Source organism: Pteropus vampyrus, unplaced genomic scaffold (assembly GCF_000151845.1).
Source record: "Pteropus vampyrus isolate Shadow unplaced genomic scaffold, Pvam_2.0 Scaffold141, whole genome shotgun sequence".
NCBI classification, from domain to species: domain Eukaryota; kingdom Metazoa; phylum Chordata; class Mammalia; order Chiroptera; family Pteropodidae; genus Pteropus; species Pteropus vampyrus.
This window is the reverse complement of record NW_011888922.1, coordinates 4,505,005-4,522,278: the sequence shown is the minus strand read 5'-3', so window position 1 is coordinate 4,522,278 and position 17,274 is coordinate 4,505,005. Positions and strand designations below refer to the sequence as shown.

The window sequence follows — 17,274 nt, the reverse complement described above, 5'->3', positions numbered from 1 at the left end:
ACTTTTTGGCGGGGGGAGGGGGGAACGAGCAACCCAGAGAAACTAGAGATTGTCTCTCCTTAAGGAACAGGTTTATCTACTATTCATTATAAAATGTTGAATCTCCCAAGCTCAGGGTTCTTTGCCTGTGACACCACCCACTGCATGTGTAGGCATCCATCTAGGCCTATTCTGCATCACTTGGGGGGCATGGGAAAATGGCACAAATATCATGCTCACATTACTTCCTGTACTACAAATAATAAATAATAAAGTTCTTTGCCTCTTATCCAGGAATCTTATGTCTTCTGCCAGTATCCATGAAAAAATAGTAGGTTAACTTGTTAAATGTTTGCAAGTAGGATAAAATTCTAGACCATAGACGACTATGACAGTTTTGGTAAAAAGGATGGGATCCTGACATGTGTGGCTTTCTAGAAGAGAAAGTGCTTGGGCCAGGTGAGGGGATGCAAGAAGATAAGGGCTGATCAGCACAATGGGCTGAATTGATAGCTGTCATCTTTGCCCTAGACAATTCCTAGAGATGGGATATGTTATATTTTTACTGACTCTCTGGCTCTTGTCAATGGCCTAGACTTATGGTCTGTCTCTTGGAAAACTACCGACTGTCAGATTAAAGACACTCTTTGGGGCCACAAACTAGTAATTAATTACAGCTATTAATTGAACTGTCTGGGTCACTCATGTAGATACCTACAGTGGGGACTCATTGATGAGACCAACTGAAGTCAAGCTGCAGATGGAGCCTGTACCACTGATTGTCACCATTGTTGCCTGGATCCATCGTCATAGCAAATGTGGCATTACACCCACCATCGTAGCCTGGGCACAAAGTAAAACACTTATGTTTCTGATGCACAGGCTACTGCTGCATGTCAGAATTGTGACTCCTGTCATAGGTCCTGTGTGTCTAGCCATGAGTGAGGCAACATAGCACAGGGCATGAACTCCACCCTCTCCTGGCCAATTGGCTATATGTTCCCTCTGGAGGTTACCAGTAGTGCCTCGCCACTGTTAACATTTCTGAAGGTTACAGTGTTGCTGTTAGTCAACTCCACACTATTTTGAACCTGAAACTATTCTGTCTCATATTTTTGTTTTTCTTGACTACATGCAGTCTGACAGTGGAGCAACTTTTACTGCAGAAGCCACTCAACAGTGGGGTGATAGCCACGGTATTTATTTGGACCTTCCACTCTTCCATCCATAGGCGTGTAGTAGTGTCGAATGTTGAAACAGCCTATTCAAAAAATGTACTCAGAAGACTTCTCACTCTACCTCTCTTACCTTGTCTTGGTCAACACACCTTAGTAAGGCAATTTGGTCACTGAATGTGGTTGTCCCTAGAAAGCAATCACTTCCTCTTGACTGCTGTGTTAGTATTCTCCAAAGAAGCAGTAAATAAGATATGTGTTTGTATAAAGAGATGTATTATAAGGAATGGGAACACATGATTTTGGAAGCTAAGAAGTCCCATGATCTGTCTGCAAGCTAGATACCCAGGAGATCCAATAGTGTAGTTCCAGCCTGAGTCTGAAGCCCTGAGAACCAAGAGAACCAACGATGTAAGTTCCAGTCCAGAAGCAGAAGACTGATGTCCTAGCTTGCAAACAGGCAGAGAGGGGGAATTCTACCTTCTCCCGACTTTTGTTCTATTCCAGCCTCCAACGGTTTGGATAAGGGCAGTCTGCTTTACTGAGTTTACCATTTCAAATAGTATTCTCATCCAGAAATACCCTCAGACATAGCCAGAATAATGCTTAACCAAATCTGGGGGCCTCATATTGCAGTCAAGTTGAGACAAAATTAATTATTGTTGCTTACTGAGTAATGATCAGAATAAGAGGGATTGGGGAGTTTTGTATAGATCTATTCTGAAAATTCAGTTTTCTGCTGCCCTGACCAGTGCTGGGCATGTTGTTTCCTTTGCCCTAACAGCATCCCCAGGCCAGCCTGGTTGCTACATTCTCTAGGTGGTTCCTTAGCCCAAAGGAGGCCCTAGGTATTCACATTTAATTCTGGTTCAGCCACCTGGGTTTCCTTTGTTGGTTTGACATGGTCCTAGATATAACATTTGGAAAAAGTTACCCCTGGAGCCATAGTCTCAGAGGAAAATGTCCTAGTACAACTCTCTCAAACTGTTGCAAGCTTCTTAAACTGGACTGACTGCTGGTTTTGCCATGCCCCACCAGATGACTCTAACCACCATTTGACAGCCATTTCCTTTAATCTACTAAGAAGTTTATCAGAAAATCAGCATGTTCAGCTCCTATAGCTTTCATGCAGAACACGTTACAACTTCCAGAACTCCCCCACCCCCATTCTTATAGCTATTAGTCATCCTGTGGGGTGGACAAATGCCACCTGACTAGTGATGTGGACATACGGGACAGGTTAAACTAATGGCCATTAGACAGTCTTTCCAAAAATAAGAACTGATTTCAATTATTCTAAGTGAACTAGGAACTCTGAGGCCTACCTGGTGGCCAGGAGACCACATTAGGGACACTGCCAGCCTGTATCCCCTGACTTATGTAGATCTCATTTGGGATGCCCCTACGGTTGTAAAGGAGGACATCATGTATGCCCCCAGGATATTCCTGTGTGGAAGCCAAGCATAAACTTGCCTTCCTCCCTGAAAACATGGTGCCTTGCACCATTAGGAAGGTCTTAAACCACTTTCAGGTGTTTAAGGAGGCACCAGCAGTAACTGATCATGTAGCCATCAGATGACTGGAAATTCCTCCAAAATGAGGCTACCCTTGGTTACGTGGAGGAGCTTCCTGGAAGGGTGACTGACTCATTTAGGCATACTGTGGGAGGTTATCCCTATCTTTTTATCTATCTATCTATCTATCTATCTATCTATCTATCTATCTATCTATCTATCTATCATGGTGACATTGGTTGATGAAATCCAATGTTCAGCTGCACACTTTAACAGTAAGGCATATACATATTTACAGTATGTTCACCTCCCATAGTTAGATTTCTTTCTGTCTCCCTTTATCCTATCTACTTTCCCCCTCCCCCTGATTATCCCTATCTTGAGTGTCATCCTGTTAGAAACGTTTTAATGGAATTTGTTCCTGTCTTTAGTTGAAGCCATCAGTGATACCACCTTAGCCATGGAATGCATTCAAGTGAAGCCTCAACTCACTGGCCATTGTGATTATGAATGATAGAATTGCTTTCAGCTTTCTTATGGGCCAAGTAGAGTCTATAATTGCTAATACACCCTAATGTACCTGAATTAATGCCTTGGGCCAGGTACAAGATCAATACAGAAATTAGAGAATGCCACCTGGCTTTCTAAGGTAGAGCTTGATGGCTTATGGTTGTTTTTTTGTTTGTTTGTTTTTTGTTTGTTTGTTTGTTTGTTTTTGGTGGTCAGTTGTCTTTGTCTCTGGTTCAGTCAAGGCCTTTGGGTATGGTCGAGATCAGTTCCACAAATTGGTCTCATCCTGTTGCTTGGAGTTCTATTGATAGTATCCTTAATTAAATGCTGTATGAGACCATTAGAATGGATTTAACCCTCTTTCTGTCAGATTAATAAAGAGTAGCCATTGGAGTTGCATATAAAGAAAATTCATCAGAAGCCATCTGTACAAAGTGCTGTGGAGGCTGGAAGAGAAATAACTGTTTTAGCATGAAGGCCTGGGAGGTTCTTCTGCAGAAAGTGAAAATTGTTTGATCTGAGCCATGAAGCAGATCATGAGTAGGGTCAAGTGGGCCCATTTTACAGATGAGGAACCTGAAGCACAGAAATGAGATAACTTGCCAGGGTAACAGTTCAGAAGTGGGAGGTCAGGATTAGAGCCAAGATCTCTTCACCTCCAAATATAGAGATTGCTACTAAACCTCACTGCCTCAGGCCCAAGACCGAGACCATCAGTCAATGTAGAACTGAGAGAAATTTGGCATTATCTTTAGAAATTTTTCTAAAATTTATTTGGTGATCTACAGTATTACTGATTGTGAATTTGAAGTCTAGTGAATAACCCTAGGACTTTGTATAGGCTAATCTTTAAAAATGAAATATTTCAAACAATACGGTTGAAAGAATAATAAAATAAATACCTGTGAACTCACTGCCACCTTTAAACAATTACCAATACAATTGAGGTCCCTTGGGTATCCTTAATCATATCCTTTCTGCACTCCCAGAAGTACCTGCTACCCTGAATTTCATAGTTGTTATTCCCATGCATTTTCTTCATACATATGTGTCCATCGACAACCTACGGTATTGTTTTACATGTTTTAAAACTTTTTACGTGGTATTTGGTTGACAGTCCCCAAACCCACCCCTAGTTCTGAGGTTCACTAGGACTCACAGCTAAGATTTATTACAGCGATGTAGAAAGGACACATATCAGATCATAAGAGAAAAAGACACAGGCAAAGTATGGAGGCATCCATGTATAGGCTTCCTTATGTTCTCTCCTCATGAGGGATCACACTAAGCACACGTTCCCCCAGCAATGAAAGTGCAAATGTGTGCCACGTTTCTGCCTAGGGAACCCACGGGTTTTATAGGGGCTGGTCATATGGGCACCCTTTGCCTAGCATGTACTAACATTCCAGACTCCCAGAAGGAAAACGGGCTTTTCTAGCTGGTTCATTATAAGCTATAATTTTTTCCAAACAATCTGTGTATAGTTTACATTTATGGGTTGGAATTCTACTATAGGAAGAGCTGTTCTTTCTTCTCCATTTACTTATTCATTTATTCGTATAAATATGGACTCATAGGCTTTTGATAAAATGGTCTATAATCTAATGCTATTATTTTCTTAACATAGATATACATGCGCACACATATATTATAATTTCTATTTTTCAGCAGGGGTGGCCCAATACTCAGGCTCTCCTTTCCTTTTTGAGGAGTCCTCTCTGAGGTCCGGAACTTTTGCTTGATTCTCAGGCTACCCAGGGAAGTTTTAGGCGGTGATACCTACCAGCAGACTGGCAACCAATAGATAAGCGCGTGGGGACAGAGGGTTGGAGCGGAGGTGAAGTGGGAGGAAATGGCAGAGTGGGAGGAAATGGCAGGGTGGGAGGGCGGATCTAGGGAGCTTCGCGGCCAGTTAAGCCCAAGGCATGAATTGAACTTAGGCCGGGGTGGTCAAAGAGGAAGGGGCAGGTCCTTCGCCGTGGCTGGGACTGGGCAGGGACTGGAGCAAAAAGGGACGTCGGAGGCTGGGCAGCGAGGGGGCGGGGCCTCGATTACACCAGTCCGAAGGGGAGGGGCCGGCTCCGCGCCTGAGCCAACCGCCGGTCCCAACCGCCCGCGGGCTGTGGCCTCCGCGCATACCGACCTTTGCTTCTGCCCACGCTGCTCCCCGTGTCTGGTCGTCCACCTTCCGGCTTCTCGGTGTTTCGCTCTCCCGTTGTTCACTTTTTGTGGTTTGTGCCGGTGTCCGCATTCTCTCTCTCTCTTTTCCCTGCTTCCGTTTCCCCAGCCTTGTTCATTCTCCTGGGCTTTGGTGTCCGCTACCCGAGGGCCTGCCCCTGCGCTCAGCTCTGCGGGGAGAGAAGAGAAGCCGGGGTCCTGCGCAGGTGAGCGGGTTTGGGAGACTGGAGAGCCCCCGAAAAGTGGGGCGCTGTGACTTTGGAGACAGATTCGGCGGCACCCTCTGTCCGGGCTTAGAAAGTCCAGTCTTGGGGGAGTATTGAGTCAGAGCCATCCCAGCCGGTTAGCCTCTCAGATATAGGAAGACAATATTCTTGGTTAGTGCTATTTTTGTTTTACTTTAACTGAAGCCAAACTTAAACCTTTGATTTCGCATTTTAGAGATGAAAGAAAACTGAGACGAGGAAAACTCTATAACTATAAAGGAGCGTGTGGTCTCCAGAGAGCCCTGAGCTGGAATTTAGGAGACCTTGGTCTTGGTTCAGGTTTTGCTACTGACTCGTTGAGTGGCCGTATGTATGTTTTTTCCTCTCCGTGGGCCTGAGTTTCCTCACATGAACCACGAGAGGTTTTGGACTACAGGATCTCCAAAAGTCTGACATATGATGGATTCTTCTTAAATATTAATTGTTAGGAGTGAATAAATGAGATAGGGAGGTCTCCTTGGGTTCACGGGTGGCTGCATGCTGCGTGGGCTTAAATGGAGCCCGTGGAATTACGTTGTTTTTAGAGCCAGAGAAATAGATAGTTGTATCCCCATTACAAGTGAAGAAACAGGCTCAGAGGTAAAGTGATTTGCTAATAAGTGTTAAAGCCAAGTAACACTTCAAATTCATGTTATACTTTGCCCTCTCCAGTAAGGAAGTGGGGAGGGCTTGATTGACAGGTGATTATGTGGAGCAGCAAATAATAACATGAGTTCTCTGCTAACATGAACAGCTCTAAAGCAGAACTATATCTCTGTCCCTAGCTCCCAGCATAGTTTCTGTGAAATAGTTTGGGTGTCAGTGCCAGAACCACCATCTGTGTTACCATGGTCATCAACATGATTAGCATAATCATTATAAAAACTAATAATAGTGACTAATTGTTGTAGTGATAGCAAAGCCGTAAGTGAAATTGTGAAGACATCAAAATTTATAATAAAGACTTACTTATGGTATTTTAAAGTTTATAAAGCACTTTTGAGTGGTTCTTCATATTGATTATCTTAAGTAGGTATTACTATTCACATTTTACAAGTAAGGAATTTGAGACCTAGAGAGATTGACTAGCACAAAGTCACAATAAAGAAATAGAGTTGGGACATCAATCCAATCCCATATGACAAGTTGTTCTCCTTTGGTACTCTCCCCACTTCCTCTCCCATTCCTTTTTCCTAGTCTGTCCTCCCCACTCCCTGCCCATCGTGTGCTCCATTCTTTTTTATCATCCATAGAATTGTTATTTTCGTGTTGCCTAATCATACATTGGCTGATAATAGTATTGGTATTAACTCATAGTTAAAGTGTTAGCTTATAAAAGTTTAAAATCTATCTCCCAGAGGTGTAGAGAGATTTAAATGCTCTTAAGAAGGGGAGTTGTAATTGTGGTTGTCCTCATCATCATCCTCCACAGATTTCAAGGAATAAAACTGGAATATGAAGTGATTAACAGTTTAAACATTTACTGTCATATATTGAGCTCATACTATGTTATGGGCCCTGTTAACAGCCATTTAAACTTTTAACTTCATTCTCACTCTACTGAATTTTATGAGGATCCTGAAGCATAGGGAAGTTAAAGAACATGCCCAAGTTCATTTACTCCTGGCCTGGGTCAATTCCTGTGTTCTTAACCATTATACCAGTTTGGCTCAGGGACAGATCTTTACTTAAAAGAAAGCCTGACCTTCCCTGGCAGGAGAGCCTGAACTGGTCAGAGAGATGCTGTAGTATTGTGTGATAAAGACAATTCACCTGGAAGGAGTCTAGGCTTTGGGAGATGAGCACACAATGCAGTGTACAGATGATGTATTATAGAGTTGTACACTTGAAACTTATATTGACCAATGTCATCTCGTTAAATTTAACTTAAAAAAACAGTTTACCCTTGCCTTTCTGCTGTTGAGAGCCCAGAGTTGGAGTGAGGGGAGCCTTTTCTTCTAAACTCAGGAAACCATCTCCCCATACCACTCAAGATAGTGAGCCATGGTTCTTCTCTAAGTTAGAATTAGTGACTAAATGAATCATTCACATACTGTTGATGAAATTTTGTCTTGAATGACTCTAGGAGGCTATAGCCAAAAGCAGTCTAACTTTCCCCTTCAGTTCATTGCCCACAAGGCTACCTGAGAGATAGGTTTAAAATGCATACTTGATCATGCCATTCCTCTACCAAATACTCTTGAGTGGCTCCCTGTCTTTGGGATAAACACCTTAATAGATATTAAAGCCTCCCAGGATCTGGACTCTGCTGACCCTTCTCTGCTCACAGCTTTTGACTCCATGATAGTCATACTGGATTACTGAGAGTTCCCACAGATCACTATGTTTTCTGTCACCTATAGGCTTTTGGCATTCACTCTCTCTGCCTTTCTCCTTTTCACCCCGCAGTTGGCTTACCCCATTCATTCAGTCATTCAACAAACGTTAGTTTGTTGAATGCCTATCAATTATCAGGCATGGTATTAAGTGTAGAGATATAGCAGTGAATAAAACAGACATATCCCTGCTCTTTATGGAGTGTCTATTCTGTAGTATGTATTAAATATAATGTATAGATGATAAGTGGCATGGAGAATAGAGCAGAGAAAGGGGATAAGGAGTGCAGGGGAGAATCTTCTTGTCAGGGAAGGCCTTGCTAATTGGATGATGTTTGAGCAGAGGTGATGGAGGTGAAGGAGTTGAGGTCTGTGGTATCTGAAAGAAGAATGTTACAGGCACAGTTATAATAATATGAAACAAGAGCTCACTTGGCTCAGTTATTACCCCTCCAAAAATTCTCTGCTGCCTTGATGTGGACAGCTGCCCTTTTCTGTTTTTCTATATGCTCTTGTGTTTACCTCTAAAATAGCATTTATTATACGATGTTGTATTGTTCGCGTGTATGTGTGTTTCTCTCAACTGGATGTGGGTTTCTTGAGAGCAGGGACCTCTAATTCCTGTCTTCTCAGCATCTACCTTATGGCTTGACTTGGAGTTAGGTACTCAGAAATGTTGATTAAAAAATGAATATGGCCTTATGGGCCTCATTCTTACAGCTTGATAATTTTTACAAATGAAATGTAGGATAGGGTTTGTATGACAGGTAGTGAGAAGGAAAAAAAAAAGAATTCTAAGCCTGGTTCTATCTGTCTAGCTTGATTCCCTTTTTGGGCCTCTGAGAAATAGAACACCTGATTTTCTTTGAGAAATGTACATAGAGACTTCCATTTTCAGTCTTATGGCAGGCTCTCTAACCTGTAAAATGGTGGATAAAATCTAACAAAGTCTTTTATAACTAAATTTGCAAGAAATTAAAAGAAATCCCCAAGGCCTAAAAACTAGAAGTAAACTGAGAAACCAGAGTAGTTAGCCCCTTAACCTGACGTCAGCTACCCTGGATGTTTGCTGGTCTTATCTAGAAGCTTGGGCTTTAATAGATAGACCTGCTGTTACAGTGAATGAAACTACAGGCCTGCATGGGTTAGATTCTGTTCAGAACTGAGATCCCCGCATGAAGCCACGTCTCTTGAAAATCTACACCCTCTGATAGGGTGGACTAGGGAAAAATATCTTACTATTAACACAGAGATGACAAAGATTGCCTTTTATTCTAGGTTCTAGTAGAGGGAAAATGTACCTCCAGAGAATTCTTAACCATAGTCATTCCACCATATGGATTTGGATTTATATTTATATGATCCAAATGGCCTAAAAACTGCAAGCCAAGAAATTGACATTAGAAGCCTGGTAGTACCCTCGGATGCTTGGCAGAAGCATATGCAGAATCTCTGGAGAGACATACTTGAACAAAGGCTGCATAGGATTCTCACAGAGTCTGGAGGATAGATTCATCAAATGAGAATGCATATCGTTTGCTTTGTGCTGTTGAGGCCATGATGTTACTTTTGTGTGTGTGTGTGTGTGTATTTGAATATATTTTTGCCTCCTGGTGATCTCCAGAAATGGAATAATAGAGCAGAACTTGTATACAAGCCAGCATTTGGGTATGGACACACATTTAGCTGCCTCCTGTCCTTGCAGAGGTCATGGAAGAAGTGACATCGTGCTCCTTCAACTGCCCTCTGTTCCAGCAGGAAGACAAGAGAGGGATCACCTACCGGATCCCAGCCCTGCTCTACGTGCCTCCCACCCACACCCTCCTGGCCTTTGCAGAGAAGCGCTCCACGTGCAGGGATGAGGATGCCCTCTACCTGGTGCTGAGGCGAGGATTGAGGACTGGGCACTTGGTACAGGTGACTCCTAGTCCCAGATCTAGACCTTGGCCTTGGTTTCTTTCCACATTTGCTCAGAGCACTCAGAGTCTGTGCCTTTTCCCATGAGTGCAGGCAAATCCCTGTGTGGGAGCTGAGAAGGAAAAAATAAAAACAATGGCTCTCACTTACTGAGTACCACATGTCTGCCAGGGTCTCATTGACCCTCACAGCTGCTCTGTGACATAGGAACTGTTGTCGGTCACATTTTACAGATGAGGAAACAGGCTAAGAAGAGCTATCCACTTGCTCAAGGTCACACAGCTATAATAAAGCAATTGAATCAGGCTTCAAACTTGGTCTGATTCCAGAAGCCTCCGTGGTTCATGTGGTATACATTTCATTCACATTCTCTTTTATCTTCATAAGTCAACCAGGGAAGTAAGCATTGTTAGTCCAGGGTTGCTGATGCGGGATCCTGGTGCTTCAAGAGTAGGTTGCTTGTTCAGGGCCACAACTAGCAGATGGTGGGTTGCGGGTGTAGGATGACAACAACCATTCTACTCCTTTTCCTAACTCATGCTTTTTTGTGAGATACATAGTATCCTCATCTTACAGGAGTAAATGGGCTGAGAATGAAGTGATTTGCCTTGGGCACACATTTAATAAGTGGCAGAACTGGAGTTGGAGCCCTTGTGCCTCAGTAGCATATTTTTACTGCATTTTTAGTGGGTAAAATAGTTGCTGCCCTTGGGCCTGTGAGCTACCAGAGTTGTTTCAGATCTGGGGTTTTTTTTTTCCCCTCAAAAAAAATTTTAATGGCTACCAATATAGAAATCTTAAAACTCTGTCCACATGGGGGGAAAGTGAATTGGAATAACACTGGGGAGGGATGGAGCACATATCACTGCAGACTTGGTTTCTGCCTCTTCCCAGAGTTGTTGCTTTGCCCAAGTTGTTAGTTTGCTGTAGTCTGTTCCCTTATGCATAAATGAAGCTAAAAAGCCCACCTTCTAGAGATGGTGCTGTAAAAGTTAGACTTGGCAATGCTTGCTAGGTATGAAGTACAGTAAGCACTCAGTTGTAGTAATTGCTAATATTTTAAATGATATTCGTAAATATCAAGGCAAAAAAATACTTCTCAAGGTTATGCTTGATGTTTTCTGATGGGCTTAATTTGCATGGAAAACCACAAGGTACAGGCAACAATTATGACCTGATGACATTGAAAAAAATATTTTGTGTGTGTCTTATTTTTTTTAATTATTTTATATTAGTTTCAAGTATGTAATACAATGGTTATACATGTATATAATTTATGAAATGATCTTCTTGATTACTCTAGCACCCACCTGTCTCTACACATAGCCTTTACAATAATATTGACTATATTCCCTGAGCTGTACTCTACATCCCCATGACTATTTTATAACTACTAATTTGTACTTTATCTCTTTACCTTTTTCACTCAGTCCCCCAATCCCCCTCCCCTCTGGTAGTCACTAGATTGATCTCTGTATTCGTGAGTCTATTTTCATTTAGTTTGTTCCTTTTGTTCCTTAAATTCTACACATCAGTAAAATCATACAGATCTCACTTTTCTTATCCTTGCCTTCCTTTATCTCCCAGAACTGGCTGAAGTGAGGATCAAATGAGACAATGGATTTGAGAGTCTTTTGTAAATAAAGATATATATCTTTATAATAGGTACTGTAATTTCCCTAACCTGCCCTGCTTTTCTACCTACAGAAATCTCACCATTGAAACTTCATGACTGTAGGGATGCCTTGTTTTGCTGTTACAGTGCAACCCCTGTCTTTGAAGGTGGGTCTTGCAGCCACTGTCTTTACTTTTGATGACTTGCTCATATTTCCCTGTGGGGAAGTTTTTCATTTTAGGGAATTTCCAGTCCCTGCTCTTACTTTCTCTTGTCATGAATCTTCTCATTGCTTCTCAGGACCAAAGCTCTGCTTGTATCACTAACCTGCAAAGAGGCCCGGCCGTCCAGCCCAGCTTGGAGCCCAACTTGGATCTCTTTTATTTCTTCCAGGACAGGCATTGCCTGTGGTCATGTTACCCTGCTTTCTGTCATAGACAGCTGGGCCGTTAAGCACTTTTTTTATCAGACCATACCTGTTATATAACCTTACTACCCAGTAGTCACACACATTCATAAGTGTGTCCCCTTAAGGTCATTTTCTCTTGTCTTTATTCTATTTACTTTTATTCTCTGATTTACTTAATTGTAGAATCTTGAAGTTAGAAGAATCATCAAACCATCTTCTTTCCCAGTATAGAAATCTGTATTCCATTGGTAGCTGCTAAGAGCTTAGTGGTTAAGAGCATGGCTTTGGAGTCAGGCAAGATCTACCATTTATTGGCTGTGTGAGCTTGGATACTTGACTCTTCTCTGTTTCATCACCTGCAAAATGTCATTAATAGCAATTATATAGTAGGAACTCAACATTAGTTATTTTCTATAAAGGGTCTGCTTACACAACTCCTCAAATAAGGAACTTAATCCTCTGACAACTGCTAACCTTTTGTGGGAATGAGATGATCTATACTCCTATAATTACCCATTGGTTTTGTTCTGCCTTCTGGGGCAGTCAGTTTATACATAGTAAAGTCCCTTCTATGGAGACTGCTCTTTGATATACCTGAAGGTGATATTCATGCCCTCTGAGTCTTCTATTTTTGAGGCTCAACAACTTTAGTTCTTTTAGTGGCTTCTTAGGTCACAATCTTGATTTGATTTCTGGGCCCTTGAAAGCTGTGATTACTGTCCTTGGGATGTAGTCTGGGATGTCAGTGTCTTTTTTCAAAGAATGGTATTCAGAATTGAACTGAGGACCCCAAGGATAGAGCCACCCCAGTAATGGGGTGGCCTTTCCATCTTGTATCCTTTTCATGCAGCCTAAAGCAAAGTAGCTTTTACTTTTTTGGTAGCTGCATAACACAGTTGAGTAATATTAAGTAGATGGTCAGCTAAAACCACCAAGTTTTTCCATTCTTTTTAAATTGTGATAAAAAAACATCCAACAAAATTTTCTGTCCCAATCATTGTAAGTGTACATTGCAGTGTTGTTAATTATAGGCACATTGTTGTGCAACAGATCTTTTGAACTTTTTCATCTTGCATGATTGCAATTTTCATATACATTGAACTACTCATTTCCCCCTTCCTCAGCCTCTAGTAACTACTATTCTAATTGTTTCTATGAGTTTGATTACTTTAGGTACCTCATATAAATAGAATCATGCAGTTTTTGTCTTTCTGTGATTGGCTTATTTCATTTAGTATACTGTCCTCAAGGTTCATCCATATTGTAGCATATGGCAGGAGTTCCTTTTTTAAGTTGAATAATATTCCATTGTATGTTTATCTGTCATCAGTTTATCCATTTTGTTTGTTCATCTGTTGATGGACACTTGGATTGCTCCCACCTTTTGGCTATTGTGAATTATGCTGCTATGAACGTAGTGTGAAAATGTCTTCGAGATATTGCTTTCAATTCTTCGGATACATTCCTAGAAGTAGAATTGCTGGATTAGAAGGTAGTTCTAATTTTAATTTTTTGAGAGCCTCCATAGTGTTTTCTTTCCACATGACTAAACCGTTTTGTATTCCCACTAACATTACACAAGGGTTCCAATTTCTCCCCAACCTTATTATTATTTTTTTTAATAGTAGCCATTCTAATGGGTATGAGATAATATTTCGTTGTGGTTTTGATTTGCACTTCCCTAATTATTTACAATGTCGAGTATCTTTTCATATGCTTCTTGGTCATTCCGTTTGTTGTTCTTCAGCCATGTTTCAGTCATGTCTCTCCATGTAGATTTTTAAGCCCAAGACTTGTTTTATATCTCTCAAGCCTCAGCTTGTCTAAATCCCCTTGCTCCAGATGGTTGAAATCATTTAGATTCTGAGGCTTTCATCTTTAGTTTACTGTTTCTTTCAGCTTTATGTCAGCTTTATATTTGACATATCTGGCCCAAATCATTTTTTCCTCTCAGCCAAGTACAGATGGCTGATCTTCTGACTTTTCAATGACTAGCCTGCCCAATAATTTTTTTCTTCCTGTTCCTAAAAGGAGTAGCAGTGCTGGTGGATTTCTTATACTTTACTGGATCCTGGTTAAGATTGTTGATCTGAGCAATCTTAGTCATCCAAATGAGTTTGCAGCTATTACTTCTCTATTCAGTGCTATCCATAAAGTGTTGGTTTCCACACAGGGTGCTGAGGAGACAGGCTCTATTCCCAGAGTGACAATAGAAATTAAATCTGCCACCAGCCCCCTTGTTGTTACTTGGGAAGGAGAGGAGACACAAGAGGTATTATAGAGTATTGTTTCCATCTGAGAGCATTTCCATAATCATTCTTCTCTTTAATCCTCTCTCCCTTCCTCCCCTTCCTTCCTTCAGTCCCTTCTTTCTTCCTCCATCTCTCTTCCATTCCTCTCTCCCTTCTCTTTTCTATCTTGCTTTATCTTCCTTCTTCAACAAACATTTATTGAGCACCTACTATGTACCAGGCATTAAGTCAGGGGAGATGTTGTGAAGTGAGGCAATACAAAAGTTGATAGACTCTGCACAACTGAACTTGCACAACTGAATTGCAGAGAGAAAGCAGAGCTGTGTGCAAATGTAACTGTCCAAAACTACCACAAAAAATCCACAAGTGTCACACAGCAGGTCCACTCAGATTGGGGTGTGTCCTTAGAAGGAGTTCAAATGCCTTTGGAAATCAGAGAAGCTGTTGTGTGGGCCATGGCATTTAAGATGTTTCTTGAAGTTGGTGATTTGAAGGTGAGCATAATCAAAGGTGATTTCTCCTTGGATTCTCCACATCTAGAAATGAACTTTTCTTTCTCTGACATCCACAGTACTTTATCTCCTCTCTTTGATGATATTTGTCAGGCTCTGGAGTCAGCTTTGTGGGTGCCTTCCATCTCCTCAAGGCAGGCCTGGCTGCCCCCTCTCACTGGTGACCTTCTGGGCCTTGATTCCCAGAGAGTTACAGGGAACCGAGGTCCTACCTCCAAGAGTTTAAAATGCAGTCAGACATTGATGTGAACTTCTCATACATAATTTCCAGAGAGGAACAGTGCCATTTGGGAAGATTCAGGAAGCAGTCTTCAGTCAGTTAGCAATTTGAAAGAGCTTCATGGAGGCTTCTATCCAGAGATTACATTGACTTTGGCAAGTGTATTTGACGTGTTTACAGTATACAAGTTCCTCTGGTAGAGAATGGGCTGCCCCAGAGATAGTGAGTTTCCTGTCCTTAGACTAATTCAAGGAGAGACTGAATGGCCTTTTAACCAGAAGACTTAGAGGAGAATCTTCTGTAGGATGGGCGTTAGCACTAGGTCCTTATGATTCTGAGATTCTGTGATCTAAACTTTACTTCATATGTTTTGCCCATCCATATAAGAATTTAAAAAAATTTTTGAATCTTATTTTTTTTGTTTTGGATAGTTAATACTTTCATAAAGCTAATAAATATAAACAATATAAAAAAGTGTATGTGTCGTTCCTAGTCCTCTGCCTTCTATAGGTAGTCACTATTGTTTCTTATATATTCTAGTGCTTCTTCATACAGAAACAAATAAAAGTATATATTCTTATTATTCCCTTTTAAAACTTTTTAATATACAATGATAACATATAGAAAATGTAAGGCATAACATACATGTCAAATGTACAAAACATAAATGTCAGCTCTATGAATTGTGAGAGCTAACACTTGTGGACTTACCACTCTGCTCAAGAAATGGAGTATTATTGCCAGTACCGCAGAAGCTTCTGTTATGCCACCTTTGTCCTTCCCAAAGGTAATTACTATGCTTCATGGTTGGCTTCTTTGTTCAATATTATATTTTTGAGGTTTATCTAAATTGTTGTTACAGCTGTGATTTGTTCATTTTCATTGTTATGTAGTATTCCATTGTATGAATGTACAGATAATCCATTTTACTGTTGTTGCTTATTTGGGTTAGATATTATGTATATAGATAATGCTGCTCTGAATATTCTTGTATGTGTTTTTCAGTACTACGTGCATGTATTTTTGTTAGTTTTATATCTAGAAATGAATTTACTGGGTCATAGGGTATGTCGATGTTCCACCTCAGTAGATAGATAATGCCAGCCAGTTTTCTGGAGTGGTTGTGAGAGCTGGTCTACCTCCGTTTCACCCTTATTCCTGGGATTTAGCTTTTAGCGTTCCAACTTAAAGCATGAGGGTTTATCAGAGCCTCTATTATTTGTCCTTCTAGCCCCATAAGTCTATCAGATGAATTGCTCGGCTTCTCAGCCTTTCAGTTATCTCTCTGAGAATTAAAGAGATACCCTGAGGGGAAAAGGGACTTGAAATACCAGGCCAACCTCTCTGAATGAACTTCTCTCAGTTCTTGGCCTGTGATTCTTCATTGCCTTGTTTGCTCTCTGGTGCTTTCAGACAGATGTTTTTGTTGTAATACTTTATCGATCTATTCTAGTCTCACTGGAAGCATTGGTTCAGATTACCTATAGTTTGCTGTAATTGGAAGTCCCTTTCCTCCACATTTTCTATGTAAAAAGTAGCATACTGCATATAATATTCTGTATTTTGCTTTGTTCATTTAACAATATATTATGGAGATCTTTCCATATCAATATAGAGAGGCTTTCCTTTTTCTTTTTTCACCCCTTTCATTGTGTGTTCATTTAACCAGTCCCCTATTGATGAATATTTGGGTTGTTTGCAATATTTTGCTATTTCAAGCGATGCCACAGTGAATAATCTTACATGTACTGAATTTGATGGCAGGTATATCTTAGGATAAATTCCCACAATTAGGCATGCTGGGAAAGGATAAATACATGTGTAATTTTGATATGTCCTACATAGTGTTGAACCATTTTGCATTTCATATACGAGAGTGTCTGTTTCTTCACTTTTTTTTTTTTTTGCCAATAGAGGATTATCAAAGTTTATGATGTCAGTTTCTTAGATGAAAAATACCATGTCAGTTTAATTTTAATTTGCTTTTTTCTTTTCTCTTTCTGTGAGTTGTCTGATCTTTTTGCCCATTTCTATTGGGTTTCTGGAAATTTTCTTGATCAATTTCCAATATTATTTTTAAAATATATTAAGGAGATTAGGCCTTTCTTTGTGTTATATCCGATTAGGCATTATCTCATTTTGTCCTTGCAACAACTCTTCCCTGAGCATGTTATTACATCCTTGTTTAACTGATGAAGAAACTAAGATAAAGGAAGATTAAGTAACTTGCCCAGGGGCACACAATAAATGATGAAGGCAGAGTTTACTAGGTGTCTGCCTTCATGCTTGAGTTTTTAATGATGCTGTTACAAATACCTCCCCAGAGTAGTAGAGGAAGGAAAAAAATATTTGTCTTACATTTCCATTTCTTTGCCTAAAACTTCCCTGTCTGCTTCGCTTTGCATTTTTTCC

The 17,274-nt window shown here is 40.7% G+C and overlaps 1 protein-coding gene across 5 annotated transcripts in view; it reads left to right on the top strand.

Moving 5' to 3' along the window:
• Nucleotides 1-5,162: 5,162 nt before the first annotated feature.
• The window catches only part of NEU3 (neuraminidase 3), an 18,929-nt gene continuing 6,817 nt past the window's right edge, over nt 5,163-17,274 (top strand). The window contains exons 1-2 of one of the 5 annotated variants that reach the window (XM_023535576.1): nt 5,163-5,562; nt 9,643-9,848. In XM_023535576.1, the coding sequence (XP_023391344.1) occupies nt 9,648-9,848 (201 nt within the window). In that variant the 5' untranslated portion in view covers nt 5,163-5,562; nt 9,643-9,647. Of the gene's footprint in view, nt 5,563-9,642; nt 9,855-11,561; nt 11,637-17,274 lie in introns of those variants that run through there. The other 4 variants (XM_011368425.2, XM_011368423.2, XM_023535577.1 and 1 more) reach the window with 4 other exon arrangements.